Source organism: Equus caballus, chromosome 20 (genome assembly GCF_041296265.1).
Source record: "Equus caballus isolate H_3958 breed thoroughbred chromosome 20, TB-T2T, whole genome shotgun sequence".
NCBI classification, from domain to species: Eukaryota; Metazoa; Chordata; class Mammalia; order Perissodactyla; family Equidae; genus Equus; species Equus caballus.
This window is the reverse complement of record NC_091703.1, coordinates 14,220,049-14,246,613: the sequence shown is the minus strand read 5'-3', so window position 1 is coordinate 14,246,613 and position 26,565 is coordinate 14,220,049. Positions and strand designations below refer to the sequence as shown.

Here is a 26,565-nt window from a genome sequence, read left to right as displayed (position 1 = left end):
AAAATGAATAAAACATAATCTTGCCCTCAAGGGAGCTCACAGATGAGCAGGGGAAACAGATACACACACAGCAGAATGGCTTCCTATGAACTCTGCTCAGGCGCCTAGGATTTCGGGGAATGAAGCCTCTTTTCCCAAGCCAACTAAGGCCCCAGAAAGAAGACATTTGACTGGCCAGCCCCATGGCTGGAGTGGTTAAGTTCATGCACTCCACTTTGGCGGACCGAGGTTTGCCAGTTCAGATCCTGGGCATAAACCTACACACCACTCATTAAGCCATGCTGTGGAGACATCCCACATAAAAGAACTAGAATGACCTACAACTAGGATATATAACTATGTACCGGGGTTTTGGGGAGAAAAGAAAAAAAAAAGCCAAGAGAAAGATTGGCAACAGATGTTAGCTCAGTGCCAATCTTCCTCACTAAAAAAAATTTTTCTTTTTAAAAAAAAGAGCCACCACTTGAAAAAGAACAAATTCTAGACTGATTCTTGTAGAAAATGAAAAAAAAAGAGATGACAACATCTGAAAGCTCATTTCTCTTTTTAAGAAAAAGGTCTCCATTATGTTGAATAATAGAATTATGTCTTATTTGTTCAGTAAGAATTATTACTTATGGACACAAAATGGTAGACCTAAAAGGATTTATCAGCTCCACTCCTTCAATTCATAGGAGGGGAAACCAAGAAGCGGCTAAGTGCGCCCAGTGATGACAGGAGATAAAGCTGCCAAGAGTACCCAGCAGCTGAGTATTAATAACATGCTCCAGAGGCAGTATAGCTCCAGGGAGTTAGGTTTGGGGCAAGTTACTGAACCTCTCTGAGCCTCGGTTTCCTCATCTGTAAGAGGGAGATCATATTCAGAGGTCATTGTGAGCAATAAGCAAGTTCATACATGTAAAGATATACGCATATATGCAAACAGCAGTGTCTGGCTCATATTAAGTGTAATATGAGTGTGTGCTATTATGAAAATTAAAAACAAGGTATGCAAATGAACTAAAACTCAAAACTTTAAGTGAGTCCAGAATCCACCACACCCCTGAGATCCTAGCCCGCCTCACTATTACACCTATGCCCTTTCCATGCGGGGGGTGGGGGGGGGGGCATCACCATTCTTCTAGACTTTTGTCTTAGACACAATGGAGTAACCCTTTATTCTCCACTTCTTCAGTCTTTATTTCCTGCTGTCTGGGAACATCTCTCTAACAACCCTTTCTGCTCCAACCCTTTCTGTCACCACCCTTGGCCAAGCACTGACCATCACACCTGTGTTACTTGATCTCGCTCAGCTCCACAACATCCCTGCCCACTTGCAACCAGCTCCCTGTGCCTGCTGCAGAGCTGATGCTGCGAGATGAACCGAAATACCCTTGTCACCCACCACCCACCTGCTGAAGAATCTGCCATCATGCCATGTAGCACATCCCTTTAAGTCCAGACACTTCTGTCTGTAATTTAACATCTTTAACTCTACCTGTTATTTCTAATCATATTAACACAGTCTTTTATTAAAAGAGACCCAATTTCAAATCCTAACACCAACACATACAAGGGGGAGCCCCGGCATGTTGCTTAACCCCTCCAGGTCTCATTCCTTTTCCGCCAAGCTGAGATAAATGGTACACCCAGCCCTCCATAGCTGCAGGCTCCCCATCCACGGATATGGAGGGTGGACTAAGGGACTTGAGCATCCATGGGATTTTGGTATCCGCAGGGTCCTGGCACCAATCCCCCACGCATCCTGAGAAACGACTGTACCTATCTCATGGGGTTCTTGGGAAGGTTGAGTACGTAATTCCCATCATTGGCACAGGGCTCAGCACAGAATAAGGGAATAAAAGATGTTATTTTTATTATGTGAAAAGCAGTACACTTACTCTTCCTTCCCTCCCTCTGTTCATGTTCGTGTGACTCCTTCCACTCAGGACTTCTGCCTGACTTCCGTCAACCCAAACCAGCACCTTCACTCCAAGCCTTCTCCTGGGACTTTAGTCCACACCGCTCTTTGCTTTGGTGATTTTGCCCCCCAAGGGACATTTGGCAATGCCTACAGACATTTTTGGTTGTCACAACTAGGTGGTGGGTGTATTAATCATGTTTTTAATATTTCCCGTGTTTTATGATGCTCTGACATCCTGGGGCCTGGAGAGACTGCCCCTCCTAAGGCTAGCTAATTCCTTGAGATAGTAAACAACTGGCCTGCTAGCATGTCTTTCATAGGCAAACCAACCAGTCCAAGCCTATGGCCTGATCCCACCACCTCGAGTATTTCTCACACACCAAGCTAATATTTCCTCTGCCCTAAATCACTCGAGGGCCAGGGCCCTGACAACTAGAGACCACCTCTATAGCCTGACCCAGTCAAAATTATTCAAACCACCCAATCTTAAACTTGCTCAAACTTGCCTACCCTGACTAACCCTTTCTTTCCCTGCAAAAACCACAATAAAGGCTCTGGGCTATGCTCTCCCCTCGGTGCTTCTGCCTCCTGAGTGGCCCTGGTACTTCTCCATGTGGCCCTGCACAGCCTGGCAGGCCCCCTCCACTTAGGAATTGTAAGTAATAAAATCTTCTGTCCAAGGTAGTTGTCTCTGTGTCTGTCCTTGTACCACATCTGGTTAAAACAAATCCCAGGTCCATTTTAAGACAGTGGATGCTACCGGCATTTAGTGGGTAGAAGCCAGGGATGCTGCTATATATCCTACGAGGCACAGAATACCCTGCCCCCCAACAAGACTTATCCAGTCGAAAATGTCAACAGTCCTAAAGTTGAGAAATACTGACCCAAAATGTCCTGCACACTGAGGTTACAAGGGCTCTGGAAGCCCCAGACCTGACACACAGTTCTATAGTGTGGCCTGACTAGGGCAACAGAGGAAGTCCCTGATTCCTGGATTGACTGAAGCTCAGGTACAATCAATATAACAGTTTAATTTGCATTCACAGCTCTTTTAACCAAAAATCACTGAATAAATACGTCCAGCAAAAGTGAAACTACCTCGTCTCTGTTACCATGTAAAGTTTGGTGCTAACTGCTGCTGGTTGGAAAGAAAAATGCATGAACAAACCTCATTGTTTTGCATGATTCTGTATCTCTCACAAGTGGGAAACACAGTCAATCAATCTAGTATTTTCTATGGGAGAATTCTGAAGCAGCTCATTATTTTCTCCTATGGGGTGATGCTCTGCTCCTGTAACCCCCAAAAACCCCAACACTGTGTGTGACAAATAAATCTGGGTAAAGAAGTATACACTCTCAGTTCTTGACGTTTCACGACGTACGTGGGTGTACCAAGGGGCTCAGAGATTAAAACAATCTACTTCACTTTGTTCAGCTCAGTTTTCCAAATTAGTTTGATCTTGACATTTTTCCCATACTATCTATTACCATCCTATGGAGCAAGTGTTACATGGAACAAATTTTGGAAAACATCTCAGTAAAGTTGACAAAAATCTCCACATTGGACTTCAGACCTTGAGTTCTAAAGCTTCTCACACCGTAATCAGAGCTGCTTTGGGACTTGAAATAGCAGAGCGGCATGACACAGCTCCCTTAGCTTCACAAGCCTTTGGCAGGAAGAGCATTGCTGCTGCTGGTCTCTGTTGGAATGGCACAGACCCTAGAATTTGGGCAGAACATATTTCCACATGGTATCGAAGAACTTGCTGCTTCCAACTTATTACCTTGGATTGGTTATAACGACACAGACCTCAGCACATTTAGACATCAGGCAAAAAAGTATTATTTTCCCACAAGCAATAAGGCTAACTTAAACTTTTGTGTTTCAGGAGGAACACAAGAAATTATGATCTTGAGTAACCATAAGGTAGCAAAGTAAGGGAGCAAATTAAAACCAAAGATGAACGTGCAAAGTCCCCCAATTTTCCCACCCACTTCCTGACTAGCCCCTAAGCCACTCTGACATCTTTTATCCCTAAGTCATAGACGTTACTGGTTCATTTTAAAACTCTGTGATATCTATGGATTTAATTGAACAGCAGAGGACTGTGAATTCTGAAGAGGATCTGTACTTCCTAGAGGACCTCAGCCCATCCCTGCTTGCTTAAGAGCACGCAGCCTTTGTCTTTCGGGCAGGAGGAGTGGCCATTGGCAAGGTACTTGATCTCTAGAATAGCCTTCAGCAGATTGCTCTTCAGAGTTCGCCACAGCTCAGTGACCCGCACAGTCTGAAAAGGGCTCGGCTGAGTATGGGGGTGAGGACTCACAGCCAGACGCAGTGTAGCAGCAATGATTCTGCCATCTGTTCACCCAGCTCAGGGGATCCCTCTGCTCTTTCACCTTGAGATAAAACGACTATCACTTTCCCGGTCCTACAGGTCGCACAGCCTGTTCAGTCCTCCATTCTTCCATCAACCCTCACCCTGGACAGACAGGAGAATATGAGGAGAAACGAGAAATTCATCTCCTTCCTCCCGATGGAATGTGCAAGCTGGCACCACGGATATAAAAGCACAACATCCCCCTGTGTGTTTTACTTTTGAAGATGTTCCAGATACCTCCTGAATATTCTCAAGGCCCTCTGGAAAAACAAGCATGATCCTCCCATCCTCCTGCCTCTTTCACAAGAAGGAAAACAGGCCGAGACGGAATGACTTGTCCGAGGCCAGGCGGTGCCGAGGCCACGGGAGCCGAGACGCAGAAGCCTGCATCCCAGAGGGTGCTCTGTTTTCCTAACCCTCCCCTTGAGGCTGCTAATTCCTTCTCCATGGTAAACACTGCCAGGAATTGCACTCTTAGGATAGTGCTATAAAAATAAGCTGTGCTTGCTTTCTAAAATCATGGTGGAAATCCTCCCGGTTCAATCTTACTGTAATTTACATTATGATATTTTCAAAGTAATTTGTGCCATTTCATTCATGCTGAATTATGTCCTTTGAGCTAGTAACACACACTGACCCATCTGTCATACTTATGGCTTAAATGCTAAATATCGTTCCTGTTTGGTCCTTAATACTTGCTTATAAATCCAATGGTGAACTTCGGAACTGTCAACAACGTTAAGGAGGGAGTAAAGGGACTATGTATCTGATCCAATTTCATTTGAAGCAGTTGCTTTTTTTTAACAGATGGTTATTAATGTTGGCATGAGATTAAACATTCCTATTGAAATAATTTGAATCTAAAAACCTTATACGTTATATTCCTACCCATTTATATATGACGTAATGTAACTCTTCAGCCAATATACACATTTTCCCCAAACGAACTTTACCCTAAGGTGTACCATACACATACGAATAATTTATAACTTATTGGGTTATAACTTATTTATGTCAAAGCTGCTCTGTTAGATGTTTCATCATCTACAAAGAATTAAAATTTGGGGTGTAATCCTCTGTTATGAGGTGATGTTCATATTCTAGAAATACAATAATCACTCTCCAACACATTACGTCTCATCTAAATGGGGCAGAGCAGTGAACAACTCATACTGTGGCTCCGAAAACCTCTAGGTCAATGGGAGGGCAGGGGAACAACCCCTCTTTTATCTGGTTTATATGTGGGGGGGTCTAAGGTACTTGTAAATTTTCTTCTTCTAAAGAAGAACTCTTCGGTTATATCTTCTTTTCTTTACTTTCACCTCTTGAATACAGATACTCTGTGTATATGTTCCCCTCTTCCGCCTTCTAGAAAAACTTGAAAAATTAACCTAGGCACGCAGCCCAATGACTACTGCACTCACCAAGTATTCCAAGCTATTTCTACTGTCTTATCACAAGAACTTTACATTTACATTCATGATTCAATCTCGAAGACCTGGGCAAGGATGGGAAGGGTCCAGCAGCTTATCATTCCTACTTCCACCGCAAAGGGCTCTTTCAGCTGCAAATATTAAAATCTTTTCTTTTGTATTCAGTTTTACTTTGGGTAGTGGTGTTCTGACCACAGGCTGCTTAACAGTACATGCCTACTTCATGTCACCGCTAGCAGGAAATCGCAACACACTATCCATTCTGGACAGGGCAACATTAGGGCTTCCCGCAAGCCAAAAAGGTTCACCATGTGTTCATTTCGGGGATGATGTGCTCCTGTCTGTGGCCCATTTGACTTTTTCAGTGGGCTGGCGAAGGGAATCACAAATTAGTGAGTTACTGAAATTTTAAGAAGGAAATTCCTGAATGTGTGGCAGACCCTGATGGTCCCCGTCGCCAAGATCTGCTTCTCTATACACCCTTTCAACATGTGCATTAGCCTGGCTTATCAGATAAGTGAGTTTCCAAACATATAAATAAATGTTATTTACCATATCTGCAACATGTTAGACCAACACTCGCCCATAAACAGCCTTTACGTCTCTCAAGAAATAACCTAATTCTGGTAGACGCCCAGCCTGTCAGAGGCGGATGGTCGCTAACTGTGAGCAGATTTCATTGCTCCCTTTGTGCCAGGAAATACTGGTGCCAACTCTTACTGAGCACACCTTCAGAATCTGGCGGCCTCACTATACAATGCAGCTCTCGATAATTCAAACCAACCAGCAACATAGTCTGGTAGGCTGTTATTCTCCTGTTTAATCTTATTTCCTATTACCAGAAGGATTAAATCAGCCTTTGCTTTCCCCCTTTCTTGCCTGCTCCTCTGTCCTTCCGCTCATCAGCTTGGAGCAGTGCTACTGTTCTGAGGAGGCTGCGTCTAAAGAAGCTGGCGCTTCCTCACAGATCGCTATTGTCCTTGAAATAACACAACAAGCGAGGTGAGGGGGCAAGCAAAGCAGAATGTCACAGCCCTAAAAATGAAAATTAAGGAACGGGAACTTTTTTTTCCCCCCCAAGAGCCACTGCTGGGGTTCCAGCTTGTTTAGAAGATAATTATTTGATTTTATAATTACTTTTGTGGGTTGCTAAATAATTACCGTGGAGGCAAATCTCCATGTGCCAAAACAGCAGAGCCGATTGTTCTAAAGTTCACACCAAAACAATAACGGAGTCAAGATGGTTAGCTCTTAGGTGGGGATTAGACACCCCTCCCCTTTGTCAATGTGCCAGCCTGAAGCCCACAGAAAGGTCAGGGTCGGGGCGGGGAAAACAAAGATACTCCACAAACCAGTTCAGATGAGTAGTTTCTTTTCAGGTCGATTTTCATTTTAAATCTGCTCCTCCGCATACACTAGGACATCAAGAAGGCTTTTGAAAAAAACCAAAACTGCAGCTCACGTGAATGACACAGTGACCGGGTCCCTTTCAATTCTAAGATCCGATGATCTTAGTGCGAAGATGATTACCAGTGGTATTTGCTAATCACAGGAACTTGGATGTAGTCAGGGGTCAGCAAACTTTTTCTGATAAACGCCAGAGAGTAAGTATTCAGGCCTTGTGGATCTCTGTGCAACTTCTCAGCTGTGCAGTTGAGTGCAAAAGCCACCATGGACGTAAGCGCTTGTGTGTGGCTGTGGCTGTGTTCCAGTAAAACTTTATTTATAGACGCTGACATTTGAATTTCACGTAAGTGTCTCGTGTCACTAACTAGTATTCTTCCTTTGATTTTGGTCAAACATCTGCAATTGTAAAAAAAATCCACAACCTACAAAAATAGGCAGACGGGTCATGGGGCACAGCTTACCACCCCATGACCGAGATGGATTTAGGCACCTCAGCAAGGTCTTCAGAGAAGAGAAGTAAGATCGTTTTGCACATGGAAGAAACTCAGGACAAAGGTGACTTGAGAGTGAGTAGAGAGCATCAGTGGTCCCCAAGGCTTCCTGATTCCAACCAAACACACTCTCCGCCACATAATTTCCTCTCTCGATTTTTAATGAATTGACAGTTTGCTTTGAGTGTTCGTTTTTGCCCAGATTTTCCTGAATCATTTTCACATTTAAGTAATCACTTTAAGAAGTTAAACTTCCTTGGCCAGAATAACTCTCTCTTCTTAGAGGTTCACATCTCAGAAGCAGTCAATCCCGGCTGCGCAGGCAGAGCCAGAGGGACGGCCCAGGTACAGCCACACCAGCAGGTGACATGCAGGAAGCCACAACCACTCTGATTCCCTGTTCCCTCTTCTCTAAAAGGGTCGTGATAGTGATTCCAACCTTAAAAGGTTGTTCTGATGATTACAAGGAAATAACGCGCAAAGTATAAAGTATAACAGAAATACACTTATGTAAGACATCTATGTTTTCTAAAGTTACTGGCTTTCTGAAATGGACTGAATTAACTCTCTTCTTGACCACCAACTCAGAACCTTCTCACTTTCCTTCTTAAAAATCCTTCAGGGTGACTATAATTCAAAACACAGATAATAACAAGCATTGGAGAGAATGTAGAGAAACAGGACTTTCATATATTCATTACTTTTGGAAATGTACAATGGTGCAGCCACTGTGAAAAAGAATCTGGGGGCCGGCCCCACGGCATAGCGGTTATGTGCTCAGCTTTGGCAGCCTGGGGTTTGCAGGTTTGGATCCCAGGCGCAGACCTAGCACCACTTGGCAAGCCATGCTGTGGCAGGCGTCCCACATATAAAGTAGAGGAAGATGGACATGGAGGTTAGCTCAGGGCCAGTCTTCCTCAACAAAAAGAGGAGGATTGGCAGCAGATGTTAGGTCAGGGCTAATCTTCCTCAAAAAAAAAAAAAGAGAAAAAAGAATCTGGCAGTTCCTCAAATCACTAAACAGAGTGTTACCATACGACCCAGCAATTCTGCTCCCAGGTATACACTTAAGGGACATGAAAACATACATCCACACTAAAACTTGTACAGGAATGCTCAGCACAGTATTACTCACAACAGCCAAAGAGTGGAACCAACCCAAATGCCTGAAAAAAACTGATTAATGGATAAGCAAAATGTGTCATATCCATACAATGATTCAGCAAAAAAATAAAGTACTGATAACGTGCTGCAGCATGGACGAACCCTAAAAACATTACGCTAAGTGCAAGAAGACAGGTACAGCACCATATACTGCATGATTCCATTTCTAAGAAATTTCCAGAATAGGTAAGTCTACAGAAACGAAAAGTAGATTGGTGGTTGCCTAGGGCGAGGGAGATAGAAGGAGAGACAAGGCAGACCCTGGCCCTGAGCAGTTGACATGGGATGCCCTCCTTGGGCCTCCCAGCCTTTCTCTGTACATGCTTCATCCTGCCCGAGTGACTTTCCCTCAGGCATCTTTGCCAGCCCAACCCTCTTCACCCATCACAATTCAGCTCAAGTGCTGTCTCCTCCCACACGACCTCGCTGGCCTTCTCCCTGGAGAAGGAGACAGAGTCCCCACGTGTGTATCCACAGCATCCTGAGCCCACCCCTATACAGCAATGTTCCCCCATGGACTGAGAGTTTCTCCAAGGGCAGGAACTCATCCTGTATCTCTATATTCACACATCAAGTTCTCTGTAGGCCCCAGTGCTTGTTAGTAGCCTTGTAAGAAAGGAATGACCGCATTCTATCCTTCCTCTGGCCTTGAACATAGAAATACTACAACTGTAAAAACAACCATCCCCTTATTTCTTTCACGTGGGCTGCTGCTAACATTGTGGCTGATTTTTCCCCAGGCAGAAAATCCCTACTACTCATTTCTTCTTTTCCAACCCAACAATTGGATTCTTGTTTTGCTTCCGGTTCTCTTACCCAGAGCTTTGCAACTTTGGCCTCCTTGCTCTTTCCTTTGCTCCCCTGTCAACCTTCGGGCTGAGGGAAGCTCACCCTTTCTCCTGCCCCTGGCTCTCTGCCTTCAACAGGCTCCCTTGCACCTCATCGCTTCCATCACAACTGCCTACTTGGCATGGACCGTGGAGCCACTGCAGGCGGCTCCTACCTGGCTCATCGTGTCCCCTCCTTTCAGACACACCTTAAAACTCTGAACACCTATTCAAGTCCAAAAAATGCTGACCATACGTATTAATTAGCAAACGACAGAAACGAATGATTGGGGCTAGCAAACAAGTATTTATCCCTCTCTTGCAATAACATTTTATGTATAAATTTTGTCTATTGATCTTCCTAGTTTGATCTTTTTTAGCTCCTTTAGACATATGTGTATATTTCAAGCTCAAGATTTTATAAATATTTTTAACATTTCTTCTTCTAAATTAAGTGAATGTTTACAGATGTTGTCTGTAAAGTGTCAGATACCAGAATGGAAGGGAAAATTATTAGTGAAATTATGTATGAGTTCAAAGTTATGCTAAAAATAAAGTCAACTGCCTTTGAATCGCAGATGCTTGAAAGTGTCACTGGCCCTTTGCATGAGTCTGTAGCAAAAAAGCAGAAGCTTGGTCTTTCCACACGTACTGCTCAAGGTCTTGCGACGCCCCTTCTTGAGCTTTGAGTGGCCGTGGGACCCAGGCCCTTCCTCTTGGCTGGTCCCTGGTTAGACCATCATAAGAACACCATCACACAAACCCACTCAAATTTGCCTCAACATAATCCAGGAGCGGGGGAATGTGGGTGATGAGTCTATGTGGGTTCATTATCCTCTTATGTCTGCTTTTGTCTATGTGTACAATTTTCCATAATATAAGTTAAAAAGAAAGTAACTTATCACGTCACCTCTGCTTAAAAACCCCTGTGCCGCCCTCAGTGCTCACTGGATGAAATCTGAATTCCTTTGGAAACTGTAGGAGGCTTTTCCTGACCCCCTTCTTGCCCACAGTAGGACCTACCACTGTCTCCTTCCCACCTCTAAAACACCACCTTTCTCTCTCCAGCACTTTTAGAACTTCTGTGCATGTATTTGTCTACCTGTCTATCTCCCTGTGCTATGTTATAAGGTCTCTGAAGGCAAACGCCATACTATCTGACTGATTTTTATATCCCCAATGCTTAACGTGGCACATAAAAATGCTTCAAAAATGTATTGCTGGAAAAAAATGATGAGATGCCCCAACACGTTTCCAGACTATCTCCTGTCTACATTCCACAAATTCTACCTGCTGACCTTCTCCCCTTTCCCAAGGAAGGCGCACTCTTTTACAGTTTAAATTGTTTGAGTGTGTTTTTTTCCTTACCGAAATGCCCTTCTCTCTTTATCTGGGAAAACTCCTCCCCTAGGTCCTAGTCCAAATATCACCTCCTCTGGGAAGCCCTCCTGCCTTACCCGCACAGTTAACAGCTTCCTCCAATAATTGAGCAGTTTACTTTCCTGCTGCTCTCACTAGAGTCCAAATTCTCTAAGGGGAACAATGGTCGTTGTATCTGTTGGTACTTCTCCCTAAGCTGAGGGGGCCCAGCACACACAAGCTGCTAGTTTTACAAACGAATGTAAGAGCATCAATCAACAGCTCCGTTGTCCGAGGACAGGATACTCCAACAGAATTCTAAGTGCACAACTTCATTAGAATCCCCCACTCTGTACACCCTTGCCCACATCCTGCTAAGCCCGGCTTCCTCTCTCTTCCTGCTGCCTGAGCAAGGGCCCTTCTTCTCAGGGTTCCACACCACCTCTCTACCCTGCTTCAGTCAGCGTTTTCGAGGCTCTCCTGATCTTAAGGAAGCAGTTTCCCAGCCGCTACCCCTTGCTTCCAGCCAATCCTCCACAGGTGTCCGTTTAACTGAGATTCCACAAGACCCACGACTACAGAATTTTCCAGTAACTACTATTTTCTTTTCCTCTCCAAAGCCCCAGTACATCGTTGCATATCCTAGCTGTACATCCCTCTAGTTCTTCTATGTGGGGTGCTGCCACAGCACGGCTTGATGAGCGGTGTGTAGGTCCACACCCAGGATCCGAACCAGCAAACCCCAGGCCTCTGAAGTGGAGAGCGTGAACTCAACCACCCGGCCACGGGGACAGCCCCCCAGTAACTACTTTTTTCAACTATTCACCTTTTTTCTTTCTTCCTGAGAAACAATGGATGTCACCTTGCCTATTTTTTTGATGACTCAAACCGACCAAAAAATGCTCAGTCATTGTAAATTTAGACATATGTGGTGAGTCCTTTTACCTACAACGTACTGGTCCTGATTGTTGAAACATTAAAACCGAAAAAGCAAAACAAAATACTGCTGACATGCGCACTGTTGACGGGGCTCTTTGCCAGGCTCACTCTTACTTCACTCGCCTTATCAGAAATGTATGTGTTAACTGTTAGATATAGAGTTGAACGGGGTGCTTTCATCTTGGACCCAATCCAAGAAAGTTTAATTACAGAAGAGGTCAAGCAGTGCTGTCCAGCAGGAGGAAAAACCCAAGACAAAATTAGACTTGACGGTAACAATACAAATGATAGAAATCACATCTAATATTTCCCAAGGGCTTTCTCTTGTGGGCACCATGCTAAGGGCTTTGTACCAATTACTTCATTGAATTCGCACAACCCCAGGCAGTAAATAATATTGTGGTATCCTAAAGTCACCCAGCTAGCAAGGGGAGGAGCTGTTATCTGAAAACAGCAGTGCGGTTCCAGGACCCAGCTCTGGCCCACTGCTTACAAATGGCTTCCTTCAACAAGGGACAAGTTCTGTCAGCAGCCCTGACACCCAACGGTGGATGGATCTTGAAGGATTGCTCACCTAATCTTTATGCGCCTCAGTTTTCTCATCTGCAAAATGAGGGATTTGACCCATACAAACTTAAAAGGCATTCTCTTCTAAAAGGCTGTCTTGCTGAATGCATCCAACGGTCAGAGTAATGGAGAAGTATTATGACAAAGTGTCATTCCTAAAGGTTCACATGGGAATTCATTAGAAAACATGTTCACTATTTCGAATCCCTAACACAGAATTTGGAAGTGTGTCTAGTGAGTCAATGGAGTGAATTTGTATATGAATATGTGAAGAATAGGAATCATAGTTAGGGAAATGAAGACAGCCTTGAAATATCGATTAATGACATGTAAAAGGCACTGAGTAACAGCTGTAATCAATATGTCTTGTTTATAAATGCATTATCATTTGATTACTTCTTAAATATGCCACTATAAGATACAGGCTTTGAAATATTTCTAAAAATTGTTTTAAAAATGTTAAAATGGGGGCCAGCCCGGTGGCGTAGCAGTTTGGTTCACTCGCTCTGCTTTGGCGGCCCAGGGTTCACCGGTTCGGCTCCCAGACACGGACCTATGCACCACTCATCAAGCCATGCTGTGGCAGGCACCCCACGTATAAAGCAGAGGAAGATGGGCACAGACGTTAGCTCAGGGTCAATCTTCCTTAGCAAAAAGAGGAGGATTGGTGATGGATGTTAGCTCATGGCAATGTTCCTCAGTAAAAAAGAGGAGGATTGGTGGCAGATGTTAGCTCAGGGCAAATCTTCCTCAAAAAAGAAAAAAAGTTAAAATGTTGTATTTCTATTGAAATTACATCTTAATACATAATTATTAATGATGTTACAATCCCTATGATAATTCTCTATTTACAGACTCAAAAGGAATTCAAATGAGAATAGAAAATTTCCTGTATATAAGGAAATTATATACAGAAATATCTTGCCTTCTAGAATAGATTTCTCCCTAAAGTTGATTTTTAACTATTTGTAAATTAAATCATAGTCTCCTATTAACTTCCAATATAAGTTCAGCGATGATTTAGCTGTTTCCTGTAGCTTTACAAGGTACATAACTTCTAATCTACTTAGCTAAAAATTTCTCTCCTTCTATTCCTACCAATGTTAGCCTCTCTATCAAGTAGGTAAGGCAGACTTTTAAAAAATGGAATGTACTAAAAAAATTCTGCAATTTCTTCTAATTCTGTATCCTAATATACCTGGCTTGTCGAGGCTGCACCTGTATATAACACATACACATCGCAGTACCTAATTTTCTACATTCAGTGTAGGTGCCATTTAAAAAAAATCACCTTGATGGCATGGGGGAAAGCATCTAGATTTTAAAGACAGACAAGGTTTTGAATCTTTGTTCCACCCTGTACTTGCTCTGCGGCCAAAGCACGGAAGTGCTATATAAGCTTGCTTCTTCATCTGAAAACAGCTTTAGTATTCAACCAGAACAGCAATGATGAAGGAAACACAAACTATCTTTGGCCGTTAATGGTGAACTGTATTCTATAGGGTTTGTTTTTTTAATAGAAAACTACTTAAAATAAGGTCAGTAAAGCATCTTTAATACTAGTGAGTGGATACCAGGAACTTTTTAAAAAAAATACTCTTAATAAAACAGCAATTGTTAAAATGTAATTTCACCTTTTACATATGCTCGACTAGCCAGGAATATTTTTCCTTTGAAAGTTTATTCTGTATAAGTCAAATACTTTTAGTGATAGATTGTCTTTAAACTGAAAGTGACTAAAATGTTTTAAATATATTTAAAATAACTGCATACTATAAATGAAGAAATTAAGAACGAGAGAGACTCACAGAGCAATACCTCTGTAAAATTTTACCTGTGTAAAATTGCAAGTGAGGGCTTTCCAGCTGCATCAAAATTTTCCTTGGTTGCCACTACATGGCCTCCTCCGTGCTGAATGAGAAACCAAACACATTCATGGTGCTGGACAGGATGCGGGCATGCCCCACAGCAACAAACATCCTCCTCCAGCGAGCCCTACCAAATCTGTTCGTATTGCTACAATCTTTACTATACATTACCTTTAAAATAGTGGCTCTCCTGGCAGCCATAAAAGATGACTCAAATGGAAAGCAGCTTCTGGAGAAGTTATCTAACAGAACATCCGCTCAGAACAATCTACCATCAAAGGGCAACCTTTGCAGAAAGTGAAACTGATTTGACCACTTCCTTTCCTTTTCCAGTGGGCAGTGCTGTTTTCGGGTCTGGTAGTAAAAGTAGAAGGTTTAAACCTCTGACATTCTATTTCAGTAATGACATGAGTGCACACACTCAAGGAAGGCAGGATTAGCAGTGTAGTGTACAATTAGGCAAAAGTTAGGCACCATAACAGGAGGTCTCCTCTGTACAAGCATCTTTTGAAATTAAGTATTTTTGTCATTTGAGATGACACATGAACATCCACAGGTATCTCCTTAAGACATGCTGGAATGTTTGAGACTGCAGACATGATGCATGTTGCAAGCAGAAATACGTGCTGCATGCTAAAATATATGCCCACCTCCACTGACAGCGTACGGTCTAACATTACCAGTGATGGTGTTCATAATTACACATGTAAACACGCATCCTTGAGTGTAGACACAGACCTTTCCTTCCTGAAGCAACATTTAGAGATCCCAGTTTAAATAAACCCCCAAGGTTCTGCAAGCAGCCCATTTGGGAAGCAATTCAGGCAACACAGTGATTCATTTAATAAATATTTTAGCCAGCATCTCACGCTCTATCACATCATATGGTAAAAGTCTGGCTTTGGATCATCCCATTAATCCATTTATATTCCATAAGTGTCATCAGCTTATATAGTAACCACAGGACCAAACACATGTCAGCGGGTGTGTGCTTCTCATAAATGGATATCCTCCCCCAAACCTAACAGGAGCAGCCTTAGCTGTTTTGCGAGCCTGCCTGCCTCCAGTACAGCCGGTTTTCCGTAAGATGCCTAGTTCCACTCTGCACAGCGTCTCTTGTAGTTTAATCAAAGAAAAGTATAATTACACTAGCAAGACTCTAATTTTGAAAAGACATTAGCCAAGCCACAGTCACTTCATTACTCTGCACTTCAGAGGCAGAACAATCAACGGGGGAGGGATCCTAAGTAATATTTGCTCTTCCAAAAGGGAACCAGCGAAACCTGCCTGGTGGATAGGAAAATCTGCCTGCCCAAGCAGGTGTGAGTGTCAAGCGAGGCGAGGAGCTTCAGGCCGGCCAGTGGCTAATGCTTTCCCTGCAAAATCCGCTGCCTAAAACTTTTCCGCGACCTTCAGTGGCCCTCAGGAGTAGGCTCTGGGAGCTGCTTCGGATCGCCTGGAGGCTCCTGCGAAACGCACCGCCACACAGGCGCGTCCACATCTGCAGAGGCTTCTGCCTGGTCCGCGCCGAGCAGTCCTCGTTCTTGGCTCCTTCTGCCCAGACTCACTGGCAGCCTGGCACCCTTTCACCGCCCCACTTCAGAAGGGATTTGGGGGAGCGCTCTGGCTCGCACACGCACAGGCTCACCTGGAAAAAGCCGCGGCACGCCCCCTCCCCCACCTCCCACATTTTGGCCGTTAGGCATCATTCCAAAGGGGCCAGGCGCGGCACTCCAAAATCACGGCCATGTTTTACTCTAAACAGACATCATTCAACAACTCCACAAGTCTCCAGGGCGCTGGGCGCTGTAGCCGAGGCCAAACCACCTCTCCGAGGTGAACGCCCCTGAAGCCCACATCTGTAACGCAGCCCAGCAAAGCCTATAGCCCATCACAACGCAAGGATGGGAGTACAGCTAAGCAGCCCAGAAAGCAGGTGTAATAACCATGTTAAAGCTAGTAATGTTGCCCCAGACAAATCCCCGAAAACCCCACCTTCCCAAAGAAAATGTCAGAGTTGTCCCTTTAACTGTTTCAAACCCCTTATTTGGGGGAGCACATACATCAATGGTCTAGGTACGGATGCGGTCTGGGTTTGGCTCTGGGCGGCACTCTGCAAAGTGCCGGGCAGGCGGGTCACGCCTGCGAAGAGGGCGGATGTCCCCGCAGTTATCCAGGCAGAGACGCCGGCTGTGTCCCCACACTGGGGACTGACAGAGCGACCTCCTCGCCTCCCGCGCTCGCCGCCGCCCCGACGGGCCCCGGCACTCACCGTCCCGGGCGTCCTCCCCGCGACTGCAGTTGCTGCAAATGTGTTTGATCTCCTTGCCTAGTTGACAATGGATCACAAAGGATACGTTGTTGTTGTTGTTGGGGGCGGGCTCCTTCAGGGGCTTCATCCTCAGCAAATAAAAAGCTTTCTTTTTGGGTCTCTGGGCGCTCGCGCCTGGCACCGCGCCCTCCCTGCAGCGCGGCAAGCGGAGCGCAAACCTCCCCGGCTCCGCGGCGCGCGTGGGCTCCGCCATCCGGCCCCCGGGCGCCCCGGGCCGGCCGCTGCTCGGGCGCCCGCGCTGCCACTCGCGCCCAGCCGCCTGGCCAGCATGCCCCCGCCCCGCCCCGCTCCCGCGTCTCTACAGCAACGCGACCACGGCGGGGCGGGTCAGGGGAAGGCGCCGAAAGGGTCTTGACCTCGTGGACCGAGCCAATCCGAGTCCCGCGGCCGGAGGAGGTTTTCCGGAAGGCGCTCCTCGGTCCTACCTGAGATGCTCCACTCCCACCTCTCTCGCGGCCTCACGTGCACATCCTCCCCTGGCAGCCCCACCCCTCCGTAAATCTCCGCTCCAGCAACTGAGCCTGCTGGGTTTGCAGCTACCTTCACTCTCTCTCGAGCTCAGGGCACAACGCCAGCCTCCCCCTCCCCCTTTTCTTTAAGCCTCACGCGGCCAAATCTGAAAGCGAGACGTCCCACCCTGACGGCCGCTGCACTGGGAGCCCTCGGGGTGCAGGCACCTCTCGGAGGCCAGAATTATCATTCTCTAGTGGGTCCAACGCACAGCCCTTGACTTCTCCTGGAGCCGACAACCTGTTACAACATAATTGATGTTTTCACCCTCAATAGAAATTCCTCAGCCTGAAGGGGCTCTTACACCAGTGTCATTGAAACTTAGAGTAAAAAGGGACAGAAAAGGCTGCTTTTATCAATACTCAGAAACAACAACTCGCAACTTTGGGATCCCAGCTAATTTGGCTGAAGATTCCCCAGCTGTCTTAGCACAGCGAATAAGGCTTAGCAAAGCAATGGACATCTATGGAGATTTCCAAAGAAAGAACAGTGTCTTCAGTAAGGTACATCAATGGCTCAATAATAATAACAGCTACAAGTTATTGAGCCTTTTGTCTTCTGCGCTTTTTTAAAACATCACACAATGTCTACGCAATAATCCTGACTCAGATGTTGTGAATCCTACATCACTTTAAGAGAGCTAAGGCTTACAGAAGCCTCATACCACAATTGCTTTGGGTGCTTATTTAAAAAATAGAGACTTTGGGACCCCAAGCCCTGAGATTCTGGTTTAGTAGGTCAGTGTAGGGCCTGGGGATCTGTAGCTTGAACAAGCTCCCCAGGTGATCTTGATGCAAAGCAGAAGTGGTGAAATAGGTATTTACAGCCAGGTGTGTCTGACTCTGAGCCTCTGTCATCCCACCCCACCCCTGTGAGCCACAACCCTCACCCTCTTTTCCTGCCTATGGAAATAGTGTAAGTTAAAGGGTGCACCATTACCACCAGTTATTTCCAGAAACTTCCCCAAAGTGAATTTCATAATACACTGTGACTGCACCTTCCACAAAGGGCAGATCACTGCCAGTCCTTCCTCCAACAGGGCAAATTCTACATGTACAGTTCACCTCCCAGGGAAGAGGGTCAACACTCCACTGGGGACAGTAAATTACTGTGCTATAATATGCTTCTGATCATTCCAATTCTACCACTCTGTCATTTATCCTACTTCTCATCTGCAAAATGTTCTGCCCCAGTCAGCACTTTCAGAGCTTCATTTGCATTCTGTAGTTAGGAACATGGGGTGTCCAGGACCACAGCCTGCTCCAGAAGGAGACATCAGGCACTGAAGTGCAGTTTGAGTGTTGGAGTTGTACTCTCTTTAATTAGCTCAAAACCAAGTCTCTCCTGATGCCCCCCTGGGGCTCTCGGGGACCCCTCCCTTCTCTGCCTGGATTACCAGCCCAACCAGCCACAGGTAAATCTCACTATATCGGCTCATGTCAGATTCATGTCACTCAGTCTCTGGTTAATTATAAGCCTTATCTTAGAGATGGCAAAGGACCCATCTGTTATACTGGTGGAGTGTATGAGGCAATTTATTGCATCGTGTCACAGGCAAACATTTGTTATTCTCTTTTCCTAATCCTCAGATCCCTCCCCCAAACTGTGTCATCTCTTAACTCCCTTCTGAAAAAGAAAAAATTACATCTTTTCTTAAATGAGTTTTTTTTTTAATTGCACGCCTCAGAACATAGACCTGCCTAGACCCAGTATGGTCTTATTAAAACAACTGAGCCCACTGCAATCTTTTATTCACTCACTGAATACTAAGTCCCAGCCTAAAGGCTCTGGGTGTCTCTATTTTAATTGGCCAGCTGGCGTTGTAGCATAGAGAACACTGGCAGGACCACCAGCGTAAGCTCAAATATTAAAGGCGATGCCCGCAGTTGTGGGGGCTCTTTATTAATGTGAAGTATGTGAAAAGATGAAGCTGTACCACAGACAGCCATTCCCTTGTTGGGTGCTCCATCTTCCTAAACTGTCTTCCCTGAGTTTTCAGCTTCTACCTGTGCTGTCCAATATGGGATCCACTAGCCACACGTGGCTCTTTACACATGAACTGACTAAAATTCAATTTCAGTTCCTCAGCTGCATTAGTCACAGTTCTAGTGCCCAATAGTCACATGTCTGTAGTGGCTACTGTATTCGACGGGGCTACTGTATTGGATGGTAGAACATTTCTGACATAGCTGAAAGTTCTATAAGACCATGCTGCCCTTAGCAGATGTGTGAATTTCAGTGTCTCGGACTGGATTTGGAAGCTGGGAAGCACTATCTCCTATTGCTACAACAGAACGTGGGTAGAGAGGGAACCAGGAGGGAAGATACTTTAGAGCTGGCAGCAGTTCGGAAGAAGATGGCTGTGTCTGGTGGCTGCCAGCACCACCTTTCCTCTGACCCTCAGCAGGAGCAGGGCAGGTGTGCACAGACATCTGACATTTTCTCTTGACCCTGCTCTGTACCCTGAATGCACCTCAGTGAAGCCTTCCTCGGGTATCCATTACTCTAACGTCCTAGAGCTCCTTATACAGAGTGTGTTTGTCTCATCCCATAATTACAATCCTTGTAATTATGGCTCAGCTCTATTGCTGCTGTTGATAATCATCTCCCTGCATTGATAATGGAAGAAAACAGTCAACTTACAGCATTCTTGAAAAAAATATTGTGGGACTTTTGTTTTCTATTCTAAAAGGAAGGAGGGAAATACTGAAGGGAAGGACAGTCCAGAGCATTCTATCACTCATAACAGGGGTTCTCAACATAGGGCCTATGTAGGCTGCACAGCATTTTGTTTTGTTTTTTGTTTTGTTTTTGTGAGGAAGATTGACCCTGAGCTAACATCTGTGCCAATCTTCCTCTGTTTTATGTGGGATGCTGCCACAGCATGGCTTGATGAGTGGTGCTAGGTCCGTGCCTGGGATCTGAACCTACAAACTCAGGGCTGCGGAAGCAGAGCACGTGAACTGAATCACTATGCAACCGGGCCAGCCCCCTGCATAGCATTTTCACCCAGATGATCCAAATGTGAAAGAGTCCTCTGTGATCACTCTCAGTGTCACTGAGGTGCATGACAATGTCATCCCCCTCCCCTCTTTAGGATATGCTTGACTGGTAAATCCCCTCCTTGAAACTTGTTTGGGGCCCTAAGACTTTGCTACTTGAAGTATGATCCCACAGACCAGCAGATCCTGGTTCCATGGGAGCCTGAGAAATGCAGCACCTCAAGCTCTACTCCAGAATCTGCTTTTTAACAAGACCTCCAGGTAATCTGGAGGCACATTAAGGTTTGAGAACCACCCCCTAGGAAGCAGCCCGATAATAGTATTAATTGCCTACCAGTGGAATTCACAATTTGGTTCCTAAGTAAATGATGGATAGGACCCTTGATCTCACAGAGCTTAAAATTTAATAGCAGAGAAGATGCATTCAATGAAAGGACATATAAGAATAACAGAGCACACAGAGCTGAAAACACGTGTGCATGTTTGTAAGTAGGAGCAGCCATGCAGAAATATGCATTTAGTATCTGAGTGGGAGCTATGTGTAAAGGGGGCTTTGCAGTGATTAATGTGGAAGAGAGGGAGCTGACGAAGAAGTTCCCTGGGAAAGTTGATCTGAAGCAGTTGGGGGGGAGGGGTGGTGACTGGGGTGGTAGCAATGTGAGGAGAATGCAAGCATGTAAGCTAGAAGGAGTTCACGGTGGGGGGGACGGGATGGTCAAGGGTGGTCATTAGCCTGGCAGGACTGTTACACCCAGCAAGGTAGTGTGTGGAAATTGGGCTTTCCAGAAGACACCACCATTATGATGATGTAAAGGCAACCATGAATCTTGAAATTCCCCAAGTCTGAATGTGGGAAACTGTGCAACCAACTTGGAACTGAGATTTTGTTCTGCTTTCTGCTCGTCTATGCCCCGCCCTCCTTTTAGTGCTCAACAGTTATTAGGCTTAAAGGAAGTCAAAATCAAAGTTAAGGGTAGAAATTTGGAAATGCTCATACACTGCATAAACTCTTATGAAAAAGATAGAGTAGAAATACAAAATCTTAATGTCAGTACAAGGCAAAGCAATGGGGCTACTCAAAGAGGTGTATTTAGATAAATAGCACTACACGTATTTGAGGTAAGAACAGATTTTTTCTTCCTCAATATTTTTTTCTTTGATTTAAACTCAAGCTATCCATTACATTTTCCTCCTGTTTCTGTCTGTTCCTGCCCTCCTTTCTTGTTCCTATCCTCCCCCTAGTGAGTTGAATGGTGACACCCCCAAAAGATATGCCCCTGTCACATCCCTTGAATGTGTGAATTTGACTTTATTTGGAGAAAGTTTCTTTGCAGATGTAATTAAGGATCTTGTGATGAGGACGTCATCCTGGATTATCTGAATGGCCCTAAATCCAGCGACAGGTGTCCTTATAAAGGACACACAGAAGAGCAAAACAGAGACAGAGAGGAGAAGACAGAGACAGGAGAGGAGAAGTCAATGTGAAGACAAAGGCAGAGGTTGGAGCGATGCAGTCACGAGGAATGCCAACAGTCACCAGAAGCTGGAAGAAGAGAAGCAATGGAATCTCCCCAAGAACCTCTAGAGGGATGGAGACCCTGTCGACACCTTAAATTTGGACTTCTCATCTCCAGAACTGTGAGAGGATAAATACGTGTTGTTTTAAGTCGCCAACTTTGTGGTAACTTGTTACAGCAGCCCTAAAAATCTAATACACTCCCTAAATGTTAACAATATATTTCAAATATAAGAATAGCATCTATTTTTTTCTAAGTTTGATCTAAATGTGTAATATGTTAAAACCAGGACTTTAAGCCAAACTGCAAAGTATAAATTTAAGAACAGGGTTAAAAATTACTTCCAAATGGCTCAAGAACACAAAATTGTGCTACACTACTGCCACTTTTGTGTGTGCGTGTGTTGTGTTTGTGTTTTTGTTTTTACGGATGCTGGAATGGAAGTACGGAATAGAATGGAAGTAGACCGTCATTAAAAGGGGCCTACAGTTTCCAGACTTTTTCGTATTTAGTATAATGCATTTATATTCCGAGCAAGGAGATATGATCAGAGCTTGCTGTGGGAGACCAGTTTAAATTCTTTAGGCAATTCAGTGATGTGTAAGTAGAACTCATATTCAGCTCTTGCACACTATACAGCTGTATGGATTGTTTACGGATGGCATCTGTTCTGATAGGTTGATTATCCTTCTGACTCTTGCAAGTGTAGTTATTAAATATTTTGAATGTCACTCCTGCAGATAAAGGCTAGAAACCAGCTGTACAATTGGCAAGCTTTTAATCTCCTAAAAGAAGGGCTTTCTACCACAGTGTTTTCCTTCAAACTGTGTTTTGGAGCCAATCGCAAAAGTTCTTTTGGCCTTAGCTTTTGCCATATTATTTCTTAATCCAACCTGGCAGGTTTTTGGTATAAGAGCCAGGGGAGGTCAGTGGACAGTAGGTTGGAAAAAACAATTTCACATCTCTGTGTTTAGAACTTGAATTCTTAAAAATAAGGTTGAGATGTCTAAATGATATAAGGAGTTTTTTGTGTTTTTGTGTGGTTCCTCTTCATTTTAGTTAAGACTTCCCTTTTTTTCCTCCTAAAACTTTGAATAAAAAGCAATTTTACTTCTAGGCTTGTGCTAATTATGCTTACTAAGGGATTGTTCTGTGCAAATTGTTCTGCAAACACTTAGCAGATTGCAACCTGATGAGAAGGGAAGATTGGAAGCATTTAGACGAAACAGGTGGAGAAAGAGGTGACTGAGGGAGAGCCGTCAGCAGTAAACTGTAGTTTGTTGATTGCGGCGTTATTTTGGAATGTTTCTTTCTCTTTCTGCATTGCCGTGGATGGGAAGTCTAAATAAGAGGAACTTCTCCATCACAGGCCACGTTGTCAGAGTGAATATAATTTTTGTGTCTGTGATGGAAAGAAGATCAGGTCTGGTAGGAAATTTTCTGCAAGGTCTTGTTATGTCAAACATCTTTGAAGTCTGTATTGCCATAATCCAAGGAAGCCTCTCAATCTAAATTAAAAAATTGGGGATCAAGTATTTCTGCTCACATCCAGGGGAAAAGAGAGGATAGGTTAGGTAGAGGTTGAGAATTGTTAAAGATTAGTAAGTGAGAAGTTTGCTGTTCCAAAGTATTTAGTTTCTTTACATTTTGCTCCAAATTATAAATCCAATTTAAAATGAGATACCCTTGTAAACATAGCCTTATGTTTTCTTTTTTGAAACAGGTTAATTTTGGCAGATTTAGACACTCCTGGATATTTATCTTGTAGAAATAAAAGCACCAGAAAACAAAGATGTTATCAAGTGTGTTTATATTACAATAAAATAAAATAAAGTCCAACAATAAAGAAATGGCTGCATAAATTATGGATTATTTATAGCATGATGCCACTAAAAATAATGAGTTATATCTAACCAAGTTGGCTTGGAAGGATTTCCACAATGTATTGTTAATGAGAAAATTAACATTCAGAGAACTGACTATAACATGATCTCATTTTTGTAAGACAAATATTGTAAGCATTAATACTGTTCTCTAAAAATTTCTGATTTACTATCTTCAGGTATATGATGGGATTGTAATTTGTATATCTAAATCTCGTATGGTGGATGGAACCAGGTGGCTAGTTCTGATCTATGAGTGATGAGTGGAAGTTCAAGATCGTGGCTGCTGCTTCCTTTTGGTTCTGTTGCGAGTCAACCTACCTGCTGAGCCACAAGGAGCATGTAGTATGAGAAATGAACTTCTGTTGTTTGAAGCTACTGAAATTTTGGAGTTGTTTTTACTGCAATCTAGCCTATCAAGACTAATACAACAACAAGAAATGTGTGTGTGTGGATCACCTTATTTAGTTATCACACCAACATCATAAGATGAAACTATTATTTCTATTTTATGCTTCAGGAAACAAACTCAATAAGATTAAATAAATTTCCCAGGTTACACAATTAGCATTTCACCAACTAGAAATCTGAGCCCAAATATGTTTGACAGCAAAGCACACCTTTCCTTCTCCAACCATCCCACTGACATGCAGAGAGCTGCTATGTAGTTTTTCTTCAGAGGACCCTCAGCACTATTTTAGGACAGAAACATATGGCATCATGAAACACAACCAGGAAAGGTTACAGACTACAAGCAGAGGACACAGAAACCTTTCCTGCCATGCAGAGCATAGCTGCTGGTGGCAAAGAGAACAGGGGTAAAAATAGGATGCACAGGTTCTTATCTATCATTCATATTGGCAGGTTCCTGCCCTTTCAATCTTGAAAACAGACCGCAGTTGTTACTCACCAACGTTATCCTTTCAGGGCTGGAGCTGTATCTGCAGTGTGGTGAGCCCCTCAGGACTGTTTAACAAAAGCTCATGATCAGCTAATGATAATTGGCCATTAGGACAGAATCACAATTGTGTTTGTACCGAGCAGGTGCAGGAACAAGGTAATAGGATAATGTAACATTGGCAAGAAACACAGGTTGGCCCTTTTCCAAGTGTGAGAATTTGAGTTCTACATGAAACATAACTGTGTGCGGCTGTGAGTCGCCAGCTATGGGGAGCGTTTACATGAGTATGGCAGGTGTTTAAGTGTGTGACATGCAAATTCTTTCTTCCACGGAAAATGAGATGGTCTTATTCACAGAGGAAAGCATTACAATATGCTCTAAGACTTGTGAAGTCAGTGATCAAAGGAATATCTTTGCTTCTAACAAGCCCAGTGGTACTCCTCTTCCCAACGCGCCAGGCTCCTGTGATCTCCGGAGCTTCCAGACAGATTTTTACAGTAGAGAAGCCGTGCTGAAGAGGAATTATATGTATTTTTATCCACTATACGTCAATAGAGCTTTTCCTCTGTGATACATGTTATTAGCCACACAAATTATTATAAGAACACTTTGTAGCCATCTTACATGTAAAAGGAATATTGACAGGAATGGGAGGGTGAATTAAAAAGCCAAGAGGAGGCTAAAGAGAGATCATATTAGAGTGTGCTGTTAAAATGTACGAGTAGAAGAGCAGGGGCTGGCCCGGTGGCGTAGTGGTTAAGTTCGCGTGCTCTGCTTTGGCAGCCCAGGGTCCGCCGGTTCAGATCCTGAGTGTGGACCTAGCACCACTCATCAAGCCATGCTGAGGCAGAGTCCCACATAGAGGAACTAGAAGGACCTACAACCAGAATATATAACTATGTACTGGGGCTTTGGGGAGAAAGAGAAAAAGACATTAAAAGAGTAGAAGAATAGATATACATGGATATATAGATAAGGATATACTCTAAAAACCCACTTAGGGTAACAATGATGAGTTTGTGGAGGAAGACAGTCCATTGTAGGGGGGGAGGCAGAGAGCGACATATCACTTGGTGAGCTTCCAGTGTGTTTGAGAAACTCTGCTGGGCTTCTACTAATAAATACATTAAATATTTGTATTTATATATTTATTTATGTAGTAATATATTTAATACTATATATTGAAAATTAAATGTTATATAATATTATATATTTTTAACTAAAAAGTTGTTATTTAATCCTCACAACACTTCCAAGACTTGAGGTATTCTGACCACGACCTGACAAGGAAGAAGGCAGAGAGGTGGAGGAAGTTGCACAAAGCTCCATGGTACAGACAAGGCAGAGCCCAGATCCAAAACGCATGCAGGCCGTTCACCCTTCAGAGACCCAGTCACTCTCCACTATATCACACTGCTGTCGAGGAATTTGCACATGGGAGAGAGGCTATAGTGAAGGTAAAAATCTTTCCAAGCCAACTTAGGAAGAAACTCCTGGAGGGCTTCCTAAAGGTTAAGGGCAAATCTGTTACATTTGTGAGGATCTACTCATTTATACTGCAAGTAAATCTACCATTCCATTCTATGGATTAAAAAAAAGGACTGAAATGAACATTCTTTCATTCCCAAATCTTGTAAGTAATTTACTTTCAAAAACATTTTAAGCATGCCTTTTTTTTGAGCCAGACCTGACGGCCTAGTGTTTAAAGTTCAACATGCTTCACTTCGGCAGCCTGGGTTCAGTTCCCAGGCACAGAACCACACCACTGGTCTGTCAGTAGCCATGCTGTGGTGGCAGCTCACATAGAAGAAGTAGAAGGATTTACAACTAAGATATACAGCCACACACTGGGGCTTTGCAGAGAAAAAAAAGAGAGAGAGAGGAAGATTGGCAACAGATGTTAGCTCAGGGAGAACCTTTCCCAGCAAAAAAAAAAAAAAAAAAGCCATTTTTCTTGAAACTCAGCAGATGAAAAAACAGAATTATTAAGCCTTGACAAGAATGATCAATTCTTAGAAAACACGTGATTATGATAAGACATTAGAGAAACATTCAGCCACTCTGGACATTAAATCAACATA

General features: G+C 43.9%; 1 protein-coding gene across 21 annotated transcripts in view; it reads right to left on the bottom strand.

The window, feature by feature from the left end:
* Nucleotides 1-26,565, bottom strand: part of PHACTR1 (phosphatase and actin regulator 1) — a 499,921-nt gene that overhangs the window by 217,523 nt on the left and 255,833 nt on the right. For 2 of the 21 annotated variants that reach the window (XM_070244107.1, XM_070244111.1), the window contains exon 1: nucleotides 7,070-7,414. The exons of 17 other annotated variants lie outside the window; for them this stretch is intronic. Coding sequence is in view for 2 of the 4 variants with exons in the window: in XM_070244092.1 (XP_070100193.1) it covers nucleotides 16,612-16,864 (253 nt within the window). In the remaining 2 variants the exon portion in view is untranslated. Of the gene's footprint in view, nucleotides 1-7,069; nucleotides 7,415-16,611; nucleotides 16,961-26,565 lie in introns of those variants that run through there. 2 more of the 21 variants (XM_070244092.1, XM_070244097.1) reach the window with 2 other exon arrangements.